This window comes from Micrasema longulum, unplaced genomic scaffold (genome assembly GCF_059751315.1).
Source record: "Micrasema longulum isolate JH-2025_06_02 unplaced genomic scaffold, ASM5975131v1 h1tg001675l, whole genome shotgun sequence".
In the NCBI taxonomy this organism is placed as follows: Eukaryota; Metazoa; Arthropoda; class Insecta; order Trichoptera; family Brachycentridae; genus Micrasema; species Micrasema longulum.
The window spans coordinates 95,527-118,484 of NW_028278854.1; the positions used below are offsets into that span (position 1 = coordinate 95,527).

At 31.4% G+C, this 22,958-nt stretch overlaps 1 protein-coding gene across 1 annotated transcript in view; it reads right to left on the bottom strand.

Moving 5' to 3' along the window:
* Window positions 1–179: 179 nt before the first annotated feature.
* The window catches only part of LOC148274348 (CYFIP-related Rac1 interactor B), a 35,165-nt gene continuing 12,386 nt past the window's right edge, over window positions 180–22,958 (bottom strand). The window contains exons 2-4 of the mRNA XM_088237241.1: window positions 14,494–14,625; window positions 9,750–10,018; window positions 180–9,466 (exon numbers count right to left, since the gene is read on the bottom strand). Of these exons, the coding sequence (XP_088093367.1) occupies window positions 9,202–9,466; window positions 9,750–10,018; window positions 14,494–14,625 (666 nt within the window). The 3' untranslated portion in view covers window positions 180–9,201. The remainder of the gene's footprint in view (window positions 9,467–9,749; window positions 10,019–14,493; window positions 14,626–22,958) is intronic.

Sequence of the window (22,958 nt, forward strand, 5' to 3'; positions counted from 1 at the left end):
TTCAGTGACATTATCTACATCGTTTTGTTGTCTTTAGCTCTGTAAAATGGATGAAAACATAAGAAAAATAGAAGATTTTTATGACAATTTTGACATCAAACACTATTTACTTAAAAATCCATTATTTAAAAAAAAAGTTTGATAAATTTGATAATGGTAAAATAAAGTAAATAAAACAGTTTCTTGGAATAACTTGGTGTATTAAAAAATTAACATTACATTGATGTCATGTAAACATGGATTTTATATAAACATTCTAACAAACACATATACAAAGAATATGAGCATTTGATTGCTACAAAGAAAAACAGAATACCATTTAGTTGTATAAAAATGTTTTTTGATAAAGTGTAAAAATACTTGTGATAAAAATGCACGATTATTCAAAATATTCGCTAGTTCAAGTAATTAGACATTACAATGTTACGACACAGTATAAAGTAGATGTTTGTATAAAGGTAAGTCAAAAGTCTCAACCATTATCTTCTTATTCGTAAGAGCATTGAAAATAGACAAACTATTTGGTATTAGATTGTAAATTTTTGATTATTGAAATTCAATTACCTATAAAAAATGTAAAGCAGATATTTTGAATCTTAATTTCTAATTTGAAATAAAAATACTTAGCTTTCTATGGTTGAAACTTTTAAAATGATTCTTAAAAATATTATTGTTTAATATAGTTTGTGTACATTGAAAGCTTCTATAATATTATTTGATGTAAATGTTTTCTATACACGAGTGACTGGTGGGATTATTACGGTCTACGGAGATGTGAATCTCAAATAAATATCTATAAGAAATGCTATGTTTAGAGTGTCGGTTAAATAGTCAAAACTCTGCAGAGTTATATACTAATACTTAAACTAAAGGTTGAGTAATGACTGCTTAATTGGGGTAATCTATATGTAGTAAAATACTAGGTAATATAAAAGATTAAATACTATTTTGTGAAAAATCACCTTTTTAAAACCACTTTTATGAGAACAGAAGAAAACTGTAACACAATTGCTTAGTAATTTTTTTGTTTTTAAACATTGTGTTAAATATTTTGTATAGGTAATACTAATAAATTGATTATATTGTAACAAAACGTCTTCTACAAAAAGACAATCTAAGTGATGGACTAATATAATTTCCTAAGTTGTAAATTATATTTTGCTATGAAGTTTATTAAATTTGAGCTATTTAATATATTAGAGTTAGCTTTGAGCAGTTGTTTCATTTTAATAAATGGACATGGTGTAGACATAAAACATTATTTATTAACATTGGTAAATTTAACTTCTAAAAAATTGAACACACTGTGTGAAAGTTTAGAAAAATTTAATTATTTATTGAAAAAAAAAAGATTTTTATATTAACTTGTAACATTTTTCTGTATGTATTTAAAGCTTGAATTAAAATTAAAATAATTTGTTATATGTCTGAGTTTTGTTAGCAAAAACACATCAAATTTACTTGCATAATTTAACTAGTTAATTTTGGTAGATTTTTTTTCAGCTTTATCAAATCAAACTAAATATTTTTTAAATTTATTTAATACCAAATAATATTTAATATCTAGTTTAATTGAAAATCATAAATAAACTTACCTAATTGTTAAAAATGGAAACAAAACTAAATATATAATTAAATGATAGGTAACAAATTAATCAGTCAAAATAACTTTGGTGTTTAGATCAAATTTTACACAATGGTATTGAAAATCAAAATAATTATCACGTAAAAATATTAATTTGAATTGCGGAATGTTAAAAAATATGTGGAAAAAATAATCGTTTGGTAGTCAAAAATAAAATAAAATTTAACAAGTCCTAGGATGGTATAATGGGAAGATATAAAACATTGTTTTTCTTTATAGTGAACATGAATTATCAATACAATATTTTTTTTGTTTGAAATTTTGTTGGCAACATGATTGATACTAGGAAGCGCTAGATCTAACGGAATCCAGCACCCCGCCACTTGCTGAGGACGGGGAGCTATATTCTGTTAAAGAGATGGGGTATACATTAGGGTGGGCCGATATTTTTTTTTCCAAAATTTTGAAATAAAAGTGGTCTAAAAAGTTGCCTTCTGGATTACTCGGGATGCAAAAAATATATTAAAAAATATTTGATACTACTTTGGGCCCTCAACCAGAGCTTGAAGTTTTCGAAAGAGTCAATTTTTTGCCCTAAACCGGCTGTCATTTCGTATTTAAGTAAGAAAATCAGTCTGATTAAATTGTATAATCTGCATTAAATCTTATTATATAAGCATCCAAGGGCGTGAGTTTCACTTTGTTTTGTAATAAATCGGTAGCGTTGTTTTAATGTGCCATTGTTTTCGTCAATTTTAGTCAGGCGCTCAACGGAATCAGTTCCGCGGAGTGTAAATTTTTTGCATTTCGGTAGTTTTAAAACGTGTTTAAAACTTCTGTTGAGGGCCAAAAGTAGTATGGAATATTTTTTTAAATAATTTTTACGTTCAATGCGATCCAAAAGACAACTTTTTAGACCCCTTTCACTTTGATATCTAAAAAAAAAAACTTCATACATCATCAGCCCACTCCAGTATACATGTTTGTGAATTCTCCCCTCCCTTGTAAGCTAGTGTTTCGTTCTTTATGCCAACTGGACCTGTAGTAGGTCCGGTTCGGCTCTGGTACTATGTAATCAACAAAGGTAACTGAAAATATTGCAATTCTATAACAGAAAAGTCGGGTTTATATATTGATAAACTTTTTTTATAAATCTCTTATCATTCATTCCTTTTGTAGTTATGGACCAGCTACCAAATATAACTTTTCAAATGCATGAAATATACATAATTTATGCATATTTTCTTGAAGGAATCAAAACAAGAAAACAATTTATTTATTACTGTAAATAAATTTTGTAGTGTTTTAAAACCGGCATTCACGAGAAGAGACTTGTAAAAAATATATTTGGCAAAGAGGCACTAAGTTGCAGGCAGGTGAACATGTATATATTGAAAAGATGTGACAGCTGGGGAATTACTACTTAAAATACACATTTAGTTCTTAAATTTTTGAGCAATCCAATACAATGTCGAAAAACTATGCATTTTAAATGAACTTTGGAGAGTAAGACGAGTCCTTTGATCATAAGACTAGTAATAACAATAATATCAAAAGATAAAATATAATAAAATGCAAATGTTAAGCAGCAGACTAAATAATAGTTATTTTGCTGTTGACCCTTTCAGTTCGTTCATTAAAAAATTAGCAAATTTTAAAATTTTTTACTCTCGTATCTACCGAAATTCCAAAGCGGCGAGTTAATTTTTTTATTACTGGAACCCCTAAGTAAGTCTCTATTTTTTTTGTATAAGTCAGTATTACACAGAAAACTTCATTTTCAACTTTGACAGGCGGCTTCTGGCTGGTTTGTTTGTTTTGCAGCGAATTCCTGTCTTCCCAATAAATGATATCATTGAGTTTCTGGCACAAGTTGGTAGCTACATTTTACTAGTTGTGAGATATTGCACTTTTCAAGTTAAAAGCTCACCCCAAATCAACAATTAAATTAAAACTGAAAGTTGAATATTATAAAATATTTATTTTTATATTTCTAAAATCCAACATATATGCTTCAACTAGACATGGAATGATGATGAACTTATCCAGATACCTGATGATTATGTAAGGCAAAATTTAAACATAATAGTAAAATTAAATTAATTTGATTGAAGAAACATATATTGTAAGGTAATAAGAAATTTAAAATTAATTTTGTCAGTTTGAGACCCATTGTCTCTAAAAAAAATAATGTTAAATAATTTCTAAAGTAAAAAAGATAAAAAACATTGAAAATACCAAAAAATTTCAAATAATTCCTTTGGTGCACACATAATAGAAAAATTTTATATATCCACATAAATTAATTCTGGTCTGAAAGGGTTAAATATTGAAAACTTTAACTTATCCTCAAGCAACAAAAAAACTACTAATTCAGTCGTAATATTTTGCTAAGTTATGAAAAGGGAGACATATTGATTTAACAAATGAATTATTTATGAATAGCCATTCGATATTTACAGTAATATTATTTTATTAGGAGTGATGAACAAATTAATTCAATCCGATTCAAATTCCAATATTGTTTTTTGGGATGAAGATTATTATTTAAGTTTTTTAAAAATTGAAATCATATTTTTTAAACTACTCATGAGCTTTTACAGTAGAAGATAAATATAACAAAATGGGGATACGCCAATCATTAAAAAAAAATTCATGTGAAAATTTGTTCCAGTCTCTTGAATTATTATATTTAAATACTTGTTAGATTAAAAAAATTGCAACGGTTGTAAAAATCTAATTTTGTAATGAAAACTTCACTAATATGCTATTTAAAGCAATAAAATATAAAACATGAAGTATTATTTTGTGGACACCATATGCCCCAACTAGGGAGCGGACATGGAATGATGATGATGATGAATTATTTTTGTTCTTAATATGTAATAAATCCGACTAAATTATTGATTAAGGATGCTTATTTAATAAAATTTCAATTCCTTTGCAAAAATGTTTTAAACAATATAAAAGATTTTTAATTGAATGAAAACTATCTACAACTTATATACATATAATTTGTTTAAATAATATTTTACGCACAATATTATAAAAGAGTATGAAAATATTGTGAAGAGATTTAAATTGTATTCAGAAAAGAGAGTAAGTTTACTATGAGCTATCTGCATACATTAACATACAAAATTAAACTATGACATATCCGTAAATAATATTTTTTACTATAAAAAAGCCTTTTTATTAAATGCATAAATAAAAATATTACCATTAACTTAAAAGTGAATATTCTTAAAGCCTCAATACAGTGTGACTGTTGTTTGTAAAGTATAATTTTATATTTCTAAAATGTATTTATTAACTAAAGAATATTAATAATAATTATTGTAGGTATCAACTAAAGAAATAATGGTTTATTGTGTCATGTTTGTGTATACATTAAGAGCATATAAAAAAAACTGCCTCACATTATTGTAATGGTGAAGTATTGTGGTGTTTGTTACTTCATATAACTTATTAATATCTCTGAAAGTAACTTTGTTAATGTTAGAAAATATTAATTATTTACGCTAGGTTATGATACTGGTACAAAAGAGACACATACTTATATATTCATTGCATCTAAAATGTACAACTTCTTGCTACTAAAGCTTGGGGAAATAAATGTAGAGTGCACGGCAAAAACGGAATCATTAACAAGTAATTAATTTTGCAGGAGAGCAAAAAGAAGAATAGAAACCTTATTTATGGGACACTGGGTAAACAAATTTAATAAAATATGTTTTCGATTACTGTGAAATATATTTTTTACGTACAATCACAGTAAAAACAAACTAAACTTTCAATTGAAAAAAAAATCTTCCCTCAAACATACAAAAACGATCTCATTGTAAGAATCTTTGCATTTTGACTATTTTATTGCCAGCCGTGACCCAATATTTATTTTCTACTATTTGTAAGACAAGGAGCCATATTTTTTATAATTCAGGATTAAAAAAATGGCATTAGTGTAAGTATAGAAAATAAAATAATGGAAAGAGTCCATTTTAGCCCTGTACCCCACAAATTTCAAAATTAAAATAAAGAAATGGAATGCAAATCTACCAGAGCAGATAGCAGTAGACATGGTAAGTGCTGTATTGAATATTTACACACTGATATTCGTTGATTAAAATAGTAATTCCTGCCTTAAACAAGCACTTTAAGAGAGGTAATTACAAAAATTAAAGGTCTTGTTAAATTATGACGATTACATAGATTTGTACTAAAAGAAAAAAAAAACAATTTGCACTGCACTATGAGGGTTGATTGATATGCTGACCTGCTTCGATTTGTGTATGCATTATGTAGCCTAATATGCTATTAAAACCTGCAATGGTTTAGTTACAGGCCGCTGACCACTGTGAAGTGCTTTAAGGTGCATCAGGACAATGCTCCAGTACTAAAACTTTTTCTCATCCACTTTGAAATAGGTTGGTGGAGCATATCATTCAACCCTCGTATATTGAAAAAGTACTGAGACAATCTGATGTTAAAAGTTTGAGTTTTATTACTGAATGGATCAACTTAATCCAGAGGTGTTTACTTTTTATTTATTAATTTTTCTTTCTTTTCTTTATATCTGAGGGTCTCGAATCTCTTGGAGAGCTATGCTGGTGAGCTTATTATTATTTCTTTATACTTTTTTCTTTTCTTTTCCAATCTTTTTAAACTTTTAGATTATGGAAAATACAATTACAATTAAGAGGACAATGCTTTGATTGTTTGGGATTTTTTTCTTTTCCAAATATTTTACTTTCTTTTATGGTTGGAAAGACAATCCGTCGGAGGATAATTACTCTCGAGTGCGTTGGTGCTTTGCCAACGCACCACTGTGTTACAGTGGTAATATTCAACACACCACAAAACAATTATTCAAGCCTTATTGTATAATATATTTAAGGACATTATTCAACCAATGTTGAGCCAGTGTATACATTTTAAATAAGTGAATACTGTATACCTATGAAACATATTCATTAAAAAAATCTTCACATCTTAAACCGTTTCACATTATTCTTGCACATTATCTATAACACTTCACTGAATATGGTAACAAAAAACAATCTTTTCATATTTCTTACACAAATCTCATCCATAAAATAATAATCCAAGTCGTTTCTTCCAAATTTCACGTTACTGTCGGAATTCTGCCCGGGATTCCACGGTCGTTACCTGCCATTTTATGACGAGAATCTCGTTAGGAATCAAAATGTGGATGGTAGTCAAATGCGTTAACAACTGCAGAATGTGGTGGAAAATTACATTAAAATTGCACAAACTATATTATTTTAGTATGCCATTTTAAATTCAAATAGTGACCGATTCTGTCAAAACAAACTTTTGTCAATATGCCAATGTAGATTCCTTCACAATTTTTTTAACCAACCTTTCATGGTTGGTGGAAATACAGCTTCCCAGTTTAAAAATTACTGTAAAATGTTGATCGGTTAAATAACTTAACACTCTCAAAGGGTATGTTTAGGATTAGTTTTGAAATAGTCACCTGTTCCAGCGGCCGGATAATTAGCTGGGATTTATGGCTCATTTAGCAACTGGCACTTGTCTCAATGTAAAATTGTGGTTTACCTTTAAAATTCTTCCGTTTCCAACATAATAAAGGATGTTTACAATTGATTTAAGTTCTTAAGTCATTATTTAATGTAACTAAATAAAAAATAATACATAAACATATGCAATGGATGTGATTTTTCACAATGTATAATGTTTTGTTTTAATATTTTTCTAATATTTATGTAATAATATTTTTATTTGTATTTCGAGTTGGTCTATTATTCATAATTTTTTCAAAACATTTTTTTCTATCCACTATAAAAAAAAGCAATTTAAATGTCAGTAACAGTAAAAGAATAAGTAACGATCATAAAAAAAATAATGAAAAAAAAAAAAATTTAACCATGAAAGGGTTGGTTACTCACTATCATAGAGTAATGTGTAGCGCATTTGCCTTCCATCCATAATAAGGTCAGGATTCAATTCCCGGAGAGGTCGATACGAAATATTTATTTTAAGAGGTGTTATTTCAGAGCAATATTTCATGGTCCCTGGACTGCCGCATAAAGCGTAAGAACGATCATCTAACTAATATCGTCATGATCGTAGATCAACGACGCATGTGATTTTCTCCAACTTTACGTGAGAGCGGTTGAATTTTTTTTGACACTTTACGTCATAACTCGTTAAGTACAAAAGTATATCCTTTGATACTTGGGTTAGTTATATATATATTTTTTTTCAAACCTAGGCCGCGCTTACAAACGCTATCTTCATCGGTACATATCGAGACAGTATAAAGTAAAATTGATACAAATGTACGAAAATTAGTATATTTGTTTGAAAATTTCAAGCATCTTTGTCGGTAACCTGTAATTGAACAGGTTTAGATTTTTTTTTAAACATATTCAATTTTTATACAGAAAAATCACTTTTACTTATAAAATTGAAGATAAATGTTAACTTCCCATTGTAATATGGGCCCTGGAATATGAAGCCTTTCAAGATCAAATACAAAAAAAGTAAATGTTGCATTTTTGCACACCCGTCGTTTTTCTACAATCACAACAATATGATCAAAATATGTCGCATTTGATGTACGAATGCAGTGCCCTGAGGGAATTATAATGATTCTAGAAGTACCTCTATCGATTAAATGTTCTTAAATAATTGTATATAAACACTTCTATGTCTAACGGTTTCATCAGGACAATAATTACGCTAATATGTTAAACCTTCACCATAGTATGAGTTGCACAAAAATATAAAACTAATGTGCTGATAAGATACATGCTGTTAGTAGCTAACACCAATGTGCACTGATAACCTTGAAAAATGTTTGAACTTGTGGGAGAAATTAAACAGAGACACTCAAACAAAATGGTCAATTACACTGAACCTACTTTGAATTTAGTTTGTGACAACAATTTACACATTTTTTTATTCACCATGATTTTACTAACCATTTTGGGCAAACGCGTTGGCGCGCGGCTCGACGTCTTTTGACAGCTCGAATGAGTTTCGAAAATTTCCAACGTAAAACCGGGGTTATGAAAAACATATCGGCGTACAAAACCGGGAAAAACGTAAACGCAAAAACGTAAAAACGAGGTTTTACTTTAGTTGAAAAAAGGAGACACCAGAAAGAGAGGAGAATGAATTTACTTGACATTAAAAAAATATATAATCAGCGCATGTTAGAGTTAGCTACTAGTCGCAGAGTAGAGTCATGTCTCTCTGGTACGTTCGATTCCTGTCAGTTACAAGAATAAAATCAAAGAAAAATGTGTTGAATATTTTTGTGCAACTACTACTATGCCAAAGGTGTCTAGTGAGTTTTGCATGGTAGTGTAATTAGTGTCCTGATAAATAAACGGGCATGTCTCGAAACCAGTGGACATTGAAAAGTCGGGAAGTGGTTTTATACAATTATGAATAAAGCATTAATAACACCTTTATCAATTTGGCCGTGGGTGATGTGAGATTGCCGTGCGAATTCCGAACTGGAGTAACGGATAACATTCTGTTTGATTTAATTCTAATGGTAACCCCATACGCCGCTGCGACCGCGGTCAGTCCATGCAGCAGCATGCGAGGCTCGAGTGCTGTCCTCACGCGGACAGCAGCGTGCGGATGTTCTTGGGCGTGGAGTGGTGGTTCAGGTGGCGGGTGGTGTAGCGCAGCGCGTTGAGCAGCGGCTCGGCCTTGGCGGGCGGCTGCTGCTGCAGGAAGCGCACGCAGCCCTTGACGTCCACACAAGACGAACGGCAGAAGGCCCCTGAGGGGTGCACCCAGTCGTACAGGATCACCAGCCCCACCATCACGCGCAGGACCAGGAGGGACGTCTCCTCACGGCTGAACTGAGCTACTAGTTTACTGGAAACAAATTCACAAATTAGTGAGTGAATTGTTAGCAAGTAAAAGAAACTGTAATTTTTAAAAAATTGGTTGAAATTCATTAAATAAATTTGTAAAATTTCTTGGTAAACAATAGTTGCATTAATTGTATTTATGTTACATAATAAATTTATGTTAGATGTTCAACTAAATTATTTTAGTTAGGTAAATTTCTTGGTTGAACATCGTATGCAAATGCACACAACATAACAAATAACGAGACAATTAATTATTTATTATTGTTTTCAGTTGTTGAACTTACGGGTTCTCCAGCATCCTCAGGCAGACCTTGGCCATGGTTCCGAGGGTCTCCGTCGTGTTTTCCAGGTCTTGCTGGTTGTCAGCCACGAACTGCGACGTGGCCTCAGAGAGCACCTTCAGCATGGGCGTGGCGTGCGCGTAGAACAGTGTCACGCGGTTGGCCAGCTCCGCCCCCAGGGGGGGACCCTCTCCGGGTGCTGGGGTGGGCGCCCCCCGAGACACCACCCGTCTGTAGTAACTGAAGTCATTCTGAATGGCCGGAGTCTTCATCTGAAAAAGAAACAGATACATATCAAAATATAAAATATAATAAAAAAAAATTTAAGGTGATTCTTAGTATCAAGGTAGTTCGGAAGAACCTCACATAAATAAAGGTTTCACAATTTTCATCCTCTTCGGGGTCAGATATTAGAAACATTACTCCACATCATTCCAACAGTAATAATATAACTGATGATTGAATTGTAAATTCTATATGGATACACAATAAGTTTTTCTGGGTTATTATGCCGTGTGTCATTCGTACTATTTACCGACGTTTCGGATCGCGTTACAGCGTCCATCATCAGGGTTGATGTTATTTATGTATAAATATGTGTTATGTTAGGTACTTAGAATTTGAACCGTGTCGTAGTCGTTTATGTGTGACATTATGTATTTGGGATTTGTGCCGTGTCGTAGTCGTTTAGATTAATGTGTACCATTATGTACTTAGGATCTATATCATATCACAAATCTGTGTTACATCGCAGTCTTTATGCGATTTCTTTATGACTGGGTACCAGGATGTTTTTAATCGCATCCCATCATCTCTGTTTATGTTGTCGGGATGTTTGTAAATCTCAATTGCTTCTTTTACTAGTCGAGTTTGGTGGTTCTTTGGCCTCCCTAAGATTATCGGCTCAAAGGAAAACTTATGCCCCGTTTCTATGTAGTGCTCGGCCATGGCCGATTTTTCGGGGTAGCCGAGCCTACCTCTATATGGATAGTTTGGTAAATAATCCTGTGAGAAATAAATGCAGGCACTCGCGAAAATGCATTTTTGTCATGCTTCGTGTGCCTGTACCTGCATTTTATTAAAAAATCTTTTCATAAACCAGATAAAATAAGTTAAATCTCTTAAAACCACATCAAAGTAATTAAATTTCCACTGTAATTCAATCAAACTTTGGGAATATGTTGAAACAGTAGTCACCTATCTCCATACAAATTTAAGGTGGCTGTGGGTGATGTGAGATTGCCGTGCAAATTCTGAACTGGAGTAACAGGTAACATTCTGTTTGATTTAATGATAATGGTAACCCCATACGCCACTGTGACGCAGCAGCATGGGAGGCTCAAGTGCTGTCTTCACGCCGACAGGTATTTATACATTACAGTAAAACCTCATTTTTACATTCCTCAATTTTACGTTTTCCCGCTTTTTACGCCGAAATGTAAAGGTCCTATTTTTTTCCATACATTCTCATTCAAATATCCCAATCAATTAACAGTTTTTTGTGTTTTTCATAACCCCGGATTTACGTTGAAATTTTTTTAAAACTCATTCAATCTGTCAAAAGACGTCGAGCCGCGCGCCGCCGCGTGAATGGAGAATAAAATCTAGGCAAATAAAAAAATGTGTAAATTATTGTCTCAAACTAAATTCAAAGTAGGTGCAGTGTAATTGACCATATTGTTTAAGTGTCTAATTTTGGCATTTTGCTAAATTGTGACATGCAGCTGACACATGTTTAGGAAGAATAAAATCTTTACATTAATAAATTACGATGCAGAAAGTTTAAAATTTGGCAATAGAAATATTATTTGAAGTTATAAACATAATGTGAAAAGAAGTTATTTAAACAGTTATTTATTTAGAAAGACATGGCATGATCAAGTACAACAAATTCTTGAAAGTGGTCATGTGAAAAGTCGGAATAATCGACGTGCGTGCATGAGAAGATGTATGAATGTGAAGGAAGCAAAGGAAGTGTGCCAGGACAGAGTGGTGTGGCGTTCTATCCTCTCTGCCTACCCCTCTGGGGAAATGGCGTGATGGTTAGTTAGTTAGTTAGTTATTTATTTATTTTTTACTTATTTACGGTTCCATGAACCTTTTACATAATTACAATAAAACCAGTGAAAAAAAAAAGCATAATATTAAAAAAAAGAACAAAAACAACGAGAAAAGTATACAATGGTAAACAGTATTTATATATAAAAAAAGAAATATTACATCTGTAACAGATATAAATATTTACCTATATAAAAGAAAGGTAAATTACAGAAAATAGCAGTTTTAAAAAAGAGGAAGAGAAGAAAAAAAAGAGGAAAAAAATGAAAAAGAAGTGCTTTAAGAGGAAATTTAAAAAGTTTAGTTCATGGTTTATATAAATATTAATACTAAACAATAATAAATTTAAAAGAGTAAATAGTTTTTAAAAAAGGGAATAACTAATCATTATTTGAATTTTTAATTGTTGATTCTTTTTCAAAACAAAGGACTTGATCATCTGCGGCGTGGTATAAAATAAATCTAACTCATCACTATATTGATTTGCAAGTCTGTGAAACGTTTTTGCCGCGATGTAATGACAGTTGAAATTCTGTGGTATCATACTAAAAAAAAGTGATACCATATAAATAAAATTTCCCGATATTTAGGGGAAAAACCATTTTATGCAAGTTCAATTTTTTTTTCGTGTTTTTAAGGTTAAGTAAGTACATACATAAAATTATTTAAACAAGTTTTTTTTTAAATTCAATAAAAAAACCCACATTATAGTATTGATTGAATAAACACAAAATATTTTTAGTGAAATCATAGGTTAATATTAATAATCCCCAATTTTAACCCTTTTTACAATTTTTCTGCAGTATATTTAGTATAGTCAAGTACAATAAATGTATTTTTATTTAATTTCATTTTTTCCATACATTTTTTTATTTCCTCACTTAAGTGTTTTCCTCAGTTTTACACCTTTTTTTTTAGCTCCTTGGAAAAACAGGGGTTTTACTGTATTAAGAAATATGAATGTTTAAAGACAGAATGGGCTGTTTTGTGGTTACACGTAAAAATTTCAGGGGCTAGGACAAAATACAAAATGTAATGAGGAAGTTGTGTTTTTTTTGTTATTTGTTAATAGACTATCAAACAAAGCAAACAAAATTTAATTTTTAATTTTTATGTATTGTATTATCATCGCGATGATTTGAATGAACGCCTGGCTGAAAAGGTTTACAAACCATACAGAGACTACGAAAGGCTCAAATAGAAATACAGGAACTAACAAAAAATAAAATTATACATAAAATTTTAGTTCATTGGAAATCAGAGGGCGTTTAGAGTATCAAACTACATTGTCCTATTTGATATTCATATCACATTTCCCAAGTTGTAATATATGTTTATCATACACAGTAATGGCTGTGAGCAATTTTACATTATTATTGTTATGGAGGGGATAATTGATGCTAATAATTTGAATTGGGTTGTGGCACAGTAATTTCTAATAAAAATATGTCAATCGAAGCTAAACTGGCAGTGCACAACGGAGTTTTAGTCCCAACACTTATGTATGGAAGTGAAACATGGAACTGGCAGAGAAAGGATGAAAGCCGAGTGAACGCGGTTGAAATGCGATCTCTTAAACGAATGTGTGGGAAATCAATGTATGACAGGGTTACGAATGATGAAATCAGGCGAGAGTGTAAATCTGAGACAAGTATAATTGATAAGATTAAGAAAGGGTCTCTGAGATGGTTTGGTCACGTAGAACGTGACCAAACCAGACGACGAGAGAATGGTAAAACAAGTATATATGGCAAAAATGAACGGCAACGTTAGACGAGGACGACCAAGGAAGACGTGGCATGATCAGATAAACCAAAATTTTGAGTCTGGTCATGTCAAAAGCAGACAGAACCGAAGGGCATGTATGTCAAGATGTATGAATGTGGAAGAGGCTAGGATTGTATGCCAGGATAGACGTGTGTGGCGGTCCATTCTCTCTGACTACCCCTACGGGGAAATGGCGTGATGGTAGTAGTAGGGTTGTGGTCCCGTGGCTAGGTCATGGGCTTACGGCTCAAAGATCCATGGTTCTACTTTGATTTAATTGATTTATTTCCAATTCTTTTGTTAACATTTTTTCACATCTCTTATTACATAACACATAACTTTATTTATAAAAACAAAAAAATCCCACATAGGCGTGGCCTGTGCGTGGGTATATTAAATCAAGAATACATTATGAAATCTGTGGTGTAGATGCATTTATAAATACATTAAAAAAATGTAAAATAAAAATTAAAAGTTACATTCGGTTTTTTTAAATATGAGTAATTGGAAAATATGAAATAGAAAAAATAAAACATAAATGTAGAGCAAAAATTATTTAACGAAAATTTGATCATTTAATTAAAAATAAATACGAAATTACTCTGTATGATAATGTTGATACAAGTGAGTGATAAACGAGTCTATTAATTTTGTTATCAACAATACCATTTAGGCGCTTAAATATGTAAGTTAAATATCGAGGCTATACTGGCAGAATGCAATATGTCAACAGTCTTTATATAGGTATTTCAAATATTTTAAAATATAGGTGCCTAGAATAAAGATTACTCTTTCAAAGCTTTAAAAAAAATTTAAACAAAAGAAAATTGTGAGAGAAATAATGCGTTCAAGGAATAAAAAAACTATAATTTATTTTCTGTTTGATTTATTATCATGATAGTTATAGGTTTTGATTAATTACCTTGCACTCATCAAATTTGAGGACAAACTCCAATATTTCGGCAAATTGCTTCACCAAAGCCTGCTGCTGCTCGAGGTGCTGAGTTGGGCTCATGGGGCCTCCGACCAGGGAGCCCAGTAAACGCGGAACAACCTGGAAATATTAAATTATTAATTAACTACGATTGATTGGACACGCACTGGATTCAATACGCTAGTGAAATTTTCAAGATTGAAAAATAATTTTAACAGATATGAATATCGAATGATCAGTGGAATCATTCTCAGGAAATTAATGTTAGGAAAAAGATGGCAAGGTGCCTTTTCACAATGCGTGACATCCTTAGTAATGGAGACATCAACCTCAATCTGCGTATGCAATAGTATATTTTGAGTTTATCCAAATTCGGACAAACTCAAAACATTGTTAAATTTTATATTCCATTACTAGAAATTCTTTGTCTTTTAAGAATACTTATCAAGATGTGTTTTACTTATTGAATCAAAATGCAATTCTATCAAAGACCACCAGTGGACAATCTCAATTCATTGAATATCAAAAAGTAAATTAAATATTTTAATATATGAGGATCACAGAATCTTAAATCGACAAGCAGAGGTGTGCATTCCACATATGCATTTCAGCAATCCCTACTGCCTTGATTCATGTCAAGATATTAATTCTTTCGGAGCTGTCGATGACCTGACAAGTAAGTTGCATAAATCAATTCCAAAAGACTTATCAAGTAAGGTAGCCAGGGGGCACTGTTAAAATGTCTATATCATGGGTAGCCAAAGTGTCTACCGCGTAGCCATTCCTAGTCATCCACCGCTTTTTTGGATCCACTTTTGTCTGCCAATCTACATTTTCTACAATAAATGCAAACAAAACAAAACATCGCTCCCGTTTGACAGACGACTATTTGGCAGCATGTTTACGAATAGCTATAAGTAGCTATGATCCAAATTATGACAAGCTTGCTGAAAATATGCATTGTCATGTTTCCAGTGCGCCCTCTGATACTACATGAATAGTTAATATTTACAAATTGTAAAACTAATAATAAACATACTGCTTGCATCAATAAAACTAAAATAAAAGAACACCTTGTTTTATTTACATACTATTTTTATATTTGTGTGAAGTATTCATTAATTGCTGTTATTAAAATATTGGTATTATCGATGTTTATTGTCAATTTAAACTTATTTTTGGCTTTAAATGACTACTTTCAGTGTTAGTAGACCGCCACAAAAAAATTTAAAAGCAGGTCGCCCGTAGTAAGATGATGGAATATATTTATATTAAAATTAGGTCAATATGAGTTTCTTTTTTAAATGCTATAATTTGCTGATTAGCAATTATACTAAATTATAAGAAACGCATGCTGTGCTTAGACCTTATATAGTGATAATTAAAAGCTAAATTTTTCATAACAAAAATACATTTACTAATATAACAAAAGAGTAAAATCTATACTATTATTATAAATGCGAAAGTGTGTTTGTTTATGTTTCCGCCACGTCTCAACGGGGAGACCGATTTACTTATTTTTTGGATAGGGATAGCTGGATAGATGAGAAGTAAAATATGATACTTATTTCTCATTCCAAATTTAAAAAATTTACAATGGAAAAAATGTATAATAATTACGGATAACTTATATAGCGCCATTTTCGTAATATAATACCTCGAGGGCGCTTTACAAAGTGATAATATAAAGATATAAATTTAATTTTAACTTTTGAATTTAGAAAAATAATGTACTTTTTCAAATTACTTTTCCACCACATGCTAAGAATTTATTCAAATGATTTAGAGAACAAGTGGGTTTTAAGTTTCTTCCGAAACATCACTTCACTCTCACAGTTTCGAATTTCTGCTGGGAGAGCATTCCATGACGTAGGGCCTGCGACCGCAAATGCACATTCGCCGAATTTAGTGCGCTGTTTGCGTAGAGGTATAATTACTTTTCCTTTCGACGTAGATGTAGCTGATCTAAGCGTAAGACGTCTGTCAGCTAGTTCATCTGGAATGCAGAGTTCCCTTAGATATTCTGGAGCAGAGTTGTGCAGTGACTTATATTTAAAGCCAACAGAGTTTGTATTCCACCCTCTGTGGAAAACGTAGCCAGTGCAATTCCCGAAGTAGTGGAGTGATATGACTGAATTTAGAGATGACAAAAATAAGTCTCGCTGCGGCATTTAATACAGCCTGTAGGCGAGTCATATATATCAACAATGAGCAAGATTATTTCAAAAATAATTAATTTGAAATGAATTCTATAAATTTCTAAAATTGCCTCGGTTTATCTACGGTTAGTTTGGTTTGCTTTTAACTTGGTTTTGTAATGGAATTTTGAATCTGTGAACGGAATAAAGCATCGCCAAAGACTAATGGATCCTCGTATTTTTTTCACAGCGATAGTTGGAGGACCGGCAGTTGATACAAGCTACTTTTTGTCGGAAAAAATATATCATTCCATCAGGAGAATTCTTATTGCCAAACGACAAAACAAATTAATTCTCTTACCAATTTCTACACATTAGCATGTAGGCGATACTGCGGGTAAAAGCTAGTTATAAATAAAAGTGGAGTGAAACGACATACGTATTTTTATCATTATAAGAAGCAATAATCATTCAAATCTGCCGAAAGAATGTTGTGTTGCTATTGCAGTTTAAGAATACACTAGAGAGTTGCTTAAAATTATTGCCAGTTTAAAAAAAAAAAAACATTTTTAGTGTTAAAAAAAATTTTACACCTTCTGGACTTCGTTCCATCTACCCAGGGGCGCTAGAGGATAGGCATTAAAATAAAATCATTTTTCTGTTTCCAGTTTTCATAAATGGTAAATAAATTTCTGATATTGATTGATAATTTTTTTTATTCACGCAAATTAACTGGCATATTATTATTGTGTACATGATAATAATTTACGTGAGAAAAGAGTAAAAAATGAATTTTAGACGTTTTCATAAAAGAATTCAGGAAGATAAGAGAAAAATCTTCATAATATTATTTAGAGTTATTTAAATATTTATAGTTTTATTTGCAAACGAATCCTATCTTTAGCAACAAATGCACAGTAAAGGATGTGGTCTACCAAAATTGTCCCGTCGGGTGATTACAAACAACCCACTAACGTAAAAAACATACATAACTTTGGCTGATTTGACATATTTATATATTGAATAATTATTGTGTAATTTCATCAGTAAAATTTTGAGTAAATGAGTCCAGAGGTGGGCTGCAGGGGGTTCGGAGGGGCTCGTGCGAGCCCCTTGTTAAATTTGACTTGGGCTGGCAAGCCCCTTGTTAAATTAAGAAAAATAAATATTTTTAGATCATATTTAAATTTATTTCAACAGAGAGGGAAAACATTTTTGAGAAGGGAATATGGAAGTCTAGGCATTTACAGGGCTTATGACCTGTCATTGGCTGGTTTAAGTGGCCACTTTACACTGTGTAATATTCACCATTCTGCCCATGTTTGAACATCCACATTTCCTCAACTCTTCTATCTGTTGACTTCTGTGAAGTAAAAGAGCTGAAACCTTTATCACGTGGGTGAGATTCATCCGTCTGAACAAAATCACCTACTAGGCAACGCCTGAAAACATTTTTTTATTTATTTTTATACTTCTTTTACCAGGTAGTAATTCAACAATGTTTGAGTATGTCCAAATGCTTGCAGATTGGCTGGATTTCTTCCCTAGGGAGTTGTTCATATTTAAATTTATTTCAACAGAGAGGGAAAACAACAGAGTGAAATCCAGCCAGTCTGCAAGCATTTAAATCACGCCTGAAGAAACATCTCCTTTCTCTTCCTTAATCTCTCCTCCTTTCCTTTTTCCTCTTTTTTCCTTTTTCCCATTGCGTAATAGTTTTGATTTAAGGTAATTTATAAACAAAAACGTTTATTTCTATTTTTATATATCTTTAGCTTTTTAATATTTTTTTCTATTGAATATGTTCTGTAACTTGAACTATAAAAACAAAACTTTTATTTTATTGGTTGGTTGGAAGAAATTGCTATTTGGCAATAAGCCCGCCAATGTACAAATAACATTATGAACAAAAAGTTAAATAAAAAAATAAATTTGGACATACTCAAACATTGTTTCATTTTTAGATCAAATCAGTACATAAATGTAATTTCAGCGGATGGTTTAAATGTATTATGAAACATAACATTTTGTTGCCTTTTGAAATTTCTCGAGAAATATATTTATTAGGGATGCGCAATAAAAGAGAACTATCCGTGTTTTGTCTATATAGTGTAACAATTGCCTGCAATCGCATAACAATGCTTTAAAACGCCGATGTTTGATAATCAGGGAGTTGAATCCAGTCAAAGTCTACAAAAATTTGGACAAACTCAAAATACTGGCGATATTTTATTTTTGCTTAGTTTAATTGTCTATTAACAAATAAAAAAAAACACAAAACTTCCTCATTTATTCTGATGAACGTCAATGTTTAAAACTTGTTCACAAAATTGTATTTTTATAATTTGTGATCATAATTATAATTGTCGCATTGACCATATGAAAGTATTTCCTAATGCAGATGTTCTTGAAGGAAGCCACGACCAACCTTCATCAATATGGAACAGAGATATAGCAATCGGAGACGGTTAACACAATTCCTAGAAACAGGATATGCCTAATTTAACCTAAATACTCGTGTTGGTGCGCGTTCTCACTTCACAGGATGGACGTGATCTGAATTATAATTTGGACAAATAATATTTTGATAACTATCACAATGGAAGCAATAAAGCATTATCAATAAACAATCAAATGTTGAATATTTTTATTTTATTTAAAACTTCAAGTACAAAGAATAAGTACTTTGGAAGACTTACTGCTACCGTACTCGTATTGTATGGGACTCGTCGCACATTATTCATGCAATGTATATCAGTTAAATTTTAAAATAAAAAGCTAATTTTTCAGAATACGGTTTTGAAATCTAACATACTTTTAAAAAATACAATTTATAACATTTCTTGATTTAAATTTTAACAAAAAGGTTTCAAACTTTTTACTAAGCTCTTTCTTGTACCATTTTTAATATATTTACAAGTTTTAAACAATTATTTTTTTATACTTACGCACCCACACACACGCATACGCACACTCTTCCTCACTCATTTACGCATACACACATTAACATACACATGAATACAAACGACACACACATAAAAGTACGTTAACTCTTTTCTTATATATTATGTGTCATTAGATTTACAGTGGATTTTTTTAATTGGCTTGAGTATTGTTAATATTTTTCTACTTATTTTGTTTATACAATAGCTGTAAAAATCCCAAATAAAATAAAATAAAAGCAATATCTTCCAGCCAACCAAAAACAGACTGGTCAAAAGAAGAGATTGGTCAAAATTTTGCACTAAAAACCCATAAATATATCAACAATATTTTGAGTTTGTCCAAATTTTTGTAGACAAGGTGAAATAATTCAATTAGATGAATCTCACCCGCATAAATAAAGGTTTCAGCTCTTTAACTTCACAAACATCAATAGATGAAAGAATTGAAGGAATATAGATGTTCAAATATGGGCAGAATGGTGAATGTTACACAGTGTGTAAAGTGGCCGCTTAAACCAGCCATTGATAGGTCATAAGCCCTGTATATGCATAGACTTCTATATTACCTTCTCTTAAATGTTCTTCATCTCTGTTGTAATATGTTAGCATAAATATATATCAAAAGATACATACATACATAAGTTCAAATAAATAAAAAAAAACCTAATTATATATAAAATAACAGCTGTTTTTTAATTGGGAGATAAGGCTTGCACATATTAACATTGATAAAAATAAAAGAAAAGTACATTATGTTATACACATTGAAGGATGAGGAATGTGGGATCAGATAATGAGTTTGGAAGGAGAGAGAAAGAGGAACTAAGGAAAGAAAAAGGGAATAAAAATAAATTCTTATGTTATATACAAGTGACAACCCTTGCTTTCAATCAATAATTAAAATGCAGTTCCAGCAACAGATGTCAAACAGAATACAAAAAAAAAATATTTAACTTTTTTTAAAACATACCTAATATGCCATACATAACATGCAGATTTTTAAACTTAATATGTATCTTATATTTCATTGCTTTTTAACTATGCGATACAGTTTGTACAAATTGGCTAGGGCTGTTAATAAATAAATCAATAAACCTTCTTAATTCAGATTGGCAAAGCATAAAACAGTACCTTATGTCCCAGAAAATTTGCAATTTAGCAGATATGACTTTTAGCCTCAGCAAGGCAGTATACTAATATAGTGCCCTATGCATCATTAGGTATGGAAAAGGAAATGATCATGAAAATAATAGATGATTTTCCCTATGCGTACAAAACATTTTGGAGTAGGTACTTACAGTAAAATTCCAAACATAAAATGAATAAATATCTATGTCAATTGATTTCGAAACTTGTTTAAACTAGAATGAGATGATTCATAGCTCCACTCATACCCAATACATTTCCTGTTAATGACCCTTAGAATTCAGATGAGATTAGTTTCCTTATATTTCCACTTTAGTTCTGATTAATCGCACAGAAAAAGTATCTACTCCTTGCAGAGTGTGAGATACGCTTTATAAATACTGGGTGATTCGTGAAAATGTATCCACTTTGGAGAGTAGTCAATAAATTTGTAAAACTTAAAAATACGACTAGTGAATTCCCAGAACTTACATGTCACCTTCTTTTATGATCGTGGAATTATTTTGATCTAAAAATACGAGAAACCGTCGAGACAGAACTGAAACTGACTTGGGCACTATTTATAAAGTTGAAAGCAAATAATGAGGAAGTTTAGCAGTTTTTATTTATTTGTTAATAGATTACTAAACTAAGCCAAAAAAGGTTTGTAATTTTGAAATTACTCCACATGTGATGTCACAAGTTCTCTTTGGTAATAGGTGAATTGGCTTACTGTAGACCGGAAATCTTTCACAACCAGTTTGTTAGTTCCAAAATTAGTTTTACGTAATACGAATAGAGTAGGGTAGATTTTATTAAGAAACCTAGTAAGTAAATTCATTTAAAATATTGTAGTAGGTTACATTGTTTCGCTAACAAATGTTTTTTTTATGTAGTTGTATTATGGACCAAGGGAGTCTCATAAATTTTGTGAAATCTGACCGGGATCCTGAACACGTGTTCTCGGCGACAAGGTCGGAGCTGAAATGAACTAGAGGCGGGATGCAACCGGAGATATAGTCGGCTCTTTTTGGCACATGCAATTTACGTAAACAATCGATACCGTGGACAAAGGCGACGCTAGTTTTTACTATTTACGTAAACATAAGACGACTTCTCATTGGCTAAGAATGCACCAATTACAGACAGCACTTTACAAAAGGATGCAATCGTTGCGTTGGAGCTAGGTATTTGTGTGTTCTTACAGTTAGTAAATTTGAAATAATTGCGTAAATAATACGGAAATACTTTGGCCCGGTAAATGATAAGATGACATTGTCTTTCGTGAATATGAAAAATGTATTGTAATTTTATTTTAATGTAACATTCATATGTTTTAGCTAGATAAACTAGAGTAGTAGCATTGACTTGTAGGATTTATTTGAACTTTTTATTATGTAAATCATTATACAAAATTGTAGGATATATAAGTCTATGATAATATAAGCAATAATTAGCCTAGGTATTGTGTAATTATATCTTAAATTAAGAATATGTGTATGGAATAAAAATAAACCATAAAAAAGGGAGTGTCCTAGAAAATAGGCGCACCCAGCTGTAGTAAAAAAGGGGATGGCTCCAGGGATCGAGGGTAATTATTTAAGATAAGATTTCTGAGAGAGACAGGCAGTTCCGAACAAGAAGCCGCAAGAAAGAGACGAGCGGAGATCGCCCAAAGAAGAAATTCGAGACACCATCTGGAGATTCAACAGTGATTCACCGCTTTATTTTTAACAACCTGTTCTTTGTTATAATAAAGTGCTTGAGTTAAAAAAGTTCACCAGTTGTTTGACTTGAGAAGGAAAGGCGACCCCCTCACCTGAAAGTTCTGTCTGTGCTGGTTTTCACGTACCACTGTTGGTTTGAGAACAAACACAGTTGATTCGGAAGATATAGTGACACCATTTAAAGTTCTTTTTTATTAAAACCATTTTCATAATTTTTTTCAAGAATTTCCTCATTATAATTTCAATGTATTTTATTAGTTTCTAAAAGGGTTTTATTACTATCCAGTGCTTGAGACAGTTTACTGGCGGTTCAGATATGTGTAGCAAAAGAAAAAAAAAATGGCAATTTTGTTTTATTAATTTGTCTTCTTGTACAATTGAACGTAGTTATACAGAAAGCAGCCAGTCATAGTAAAGTGAAACTAAGATAATAACGCCTTTGTGAAAAGAGTGAATAATTAAATCTAAACAACAGTTGGAACGTTTTTAACTTTAACAAATGATAAACAATGAATACA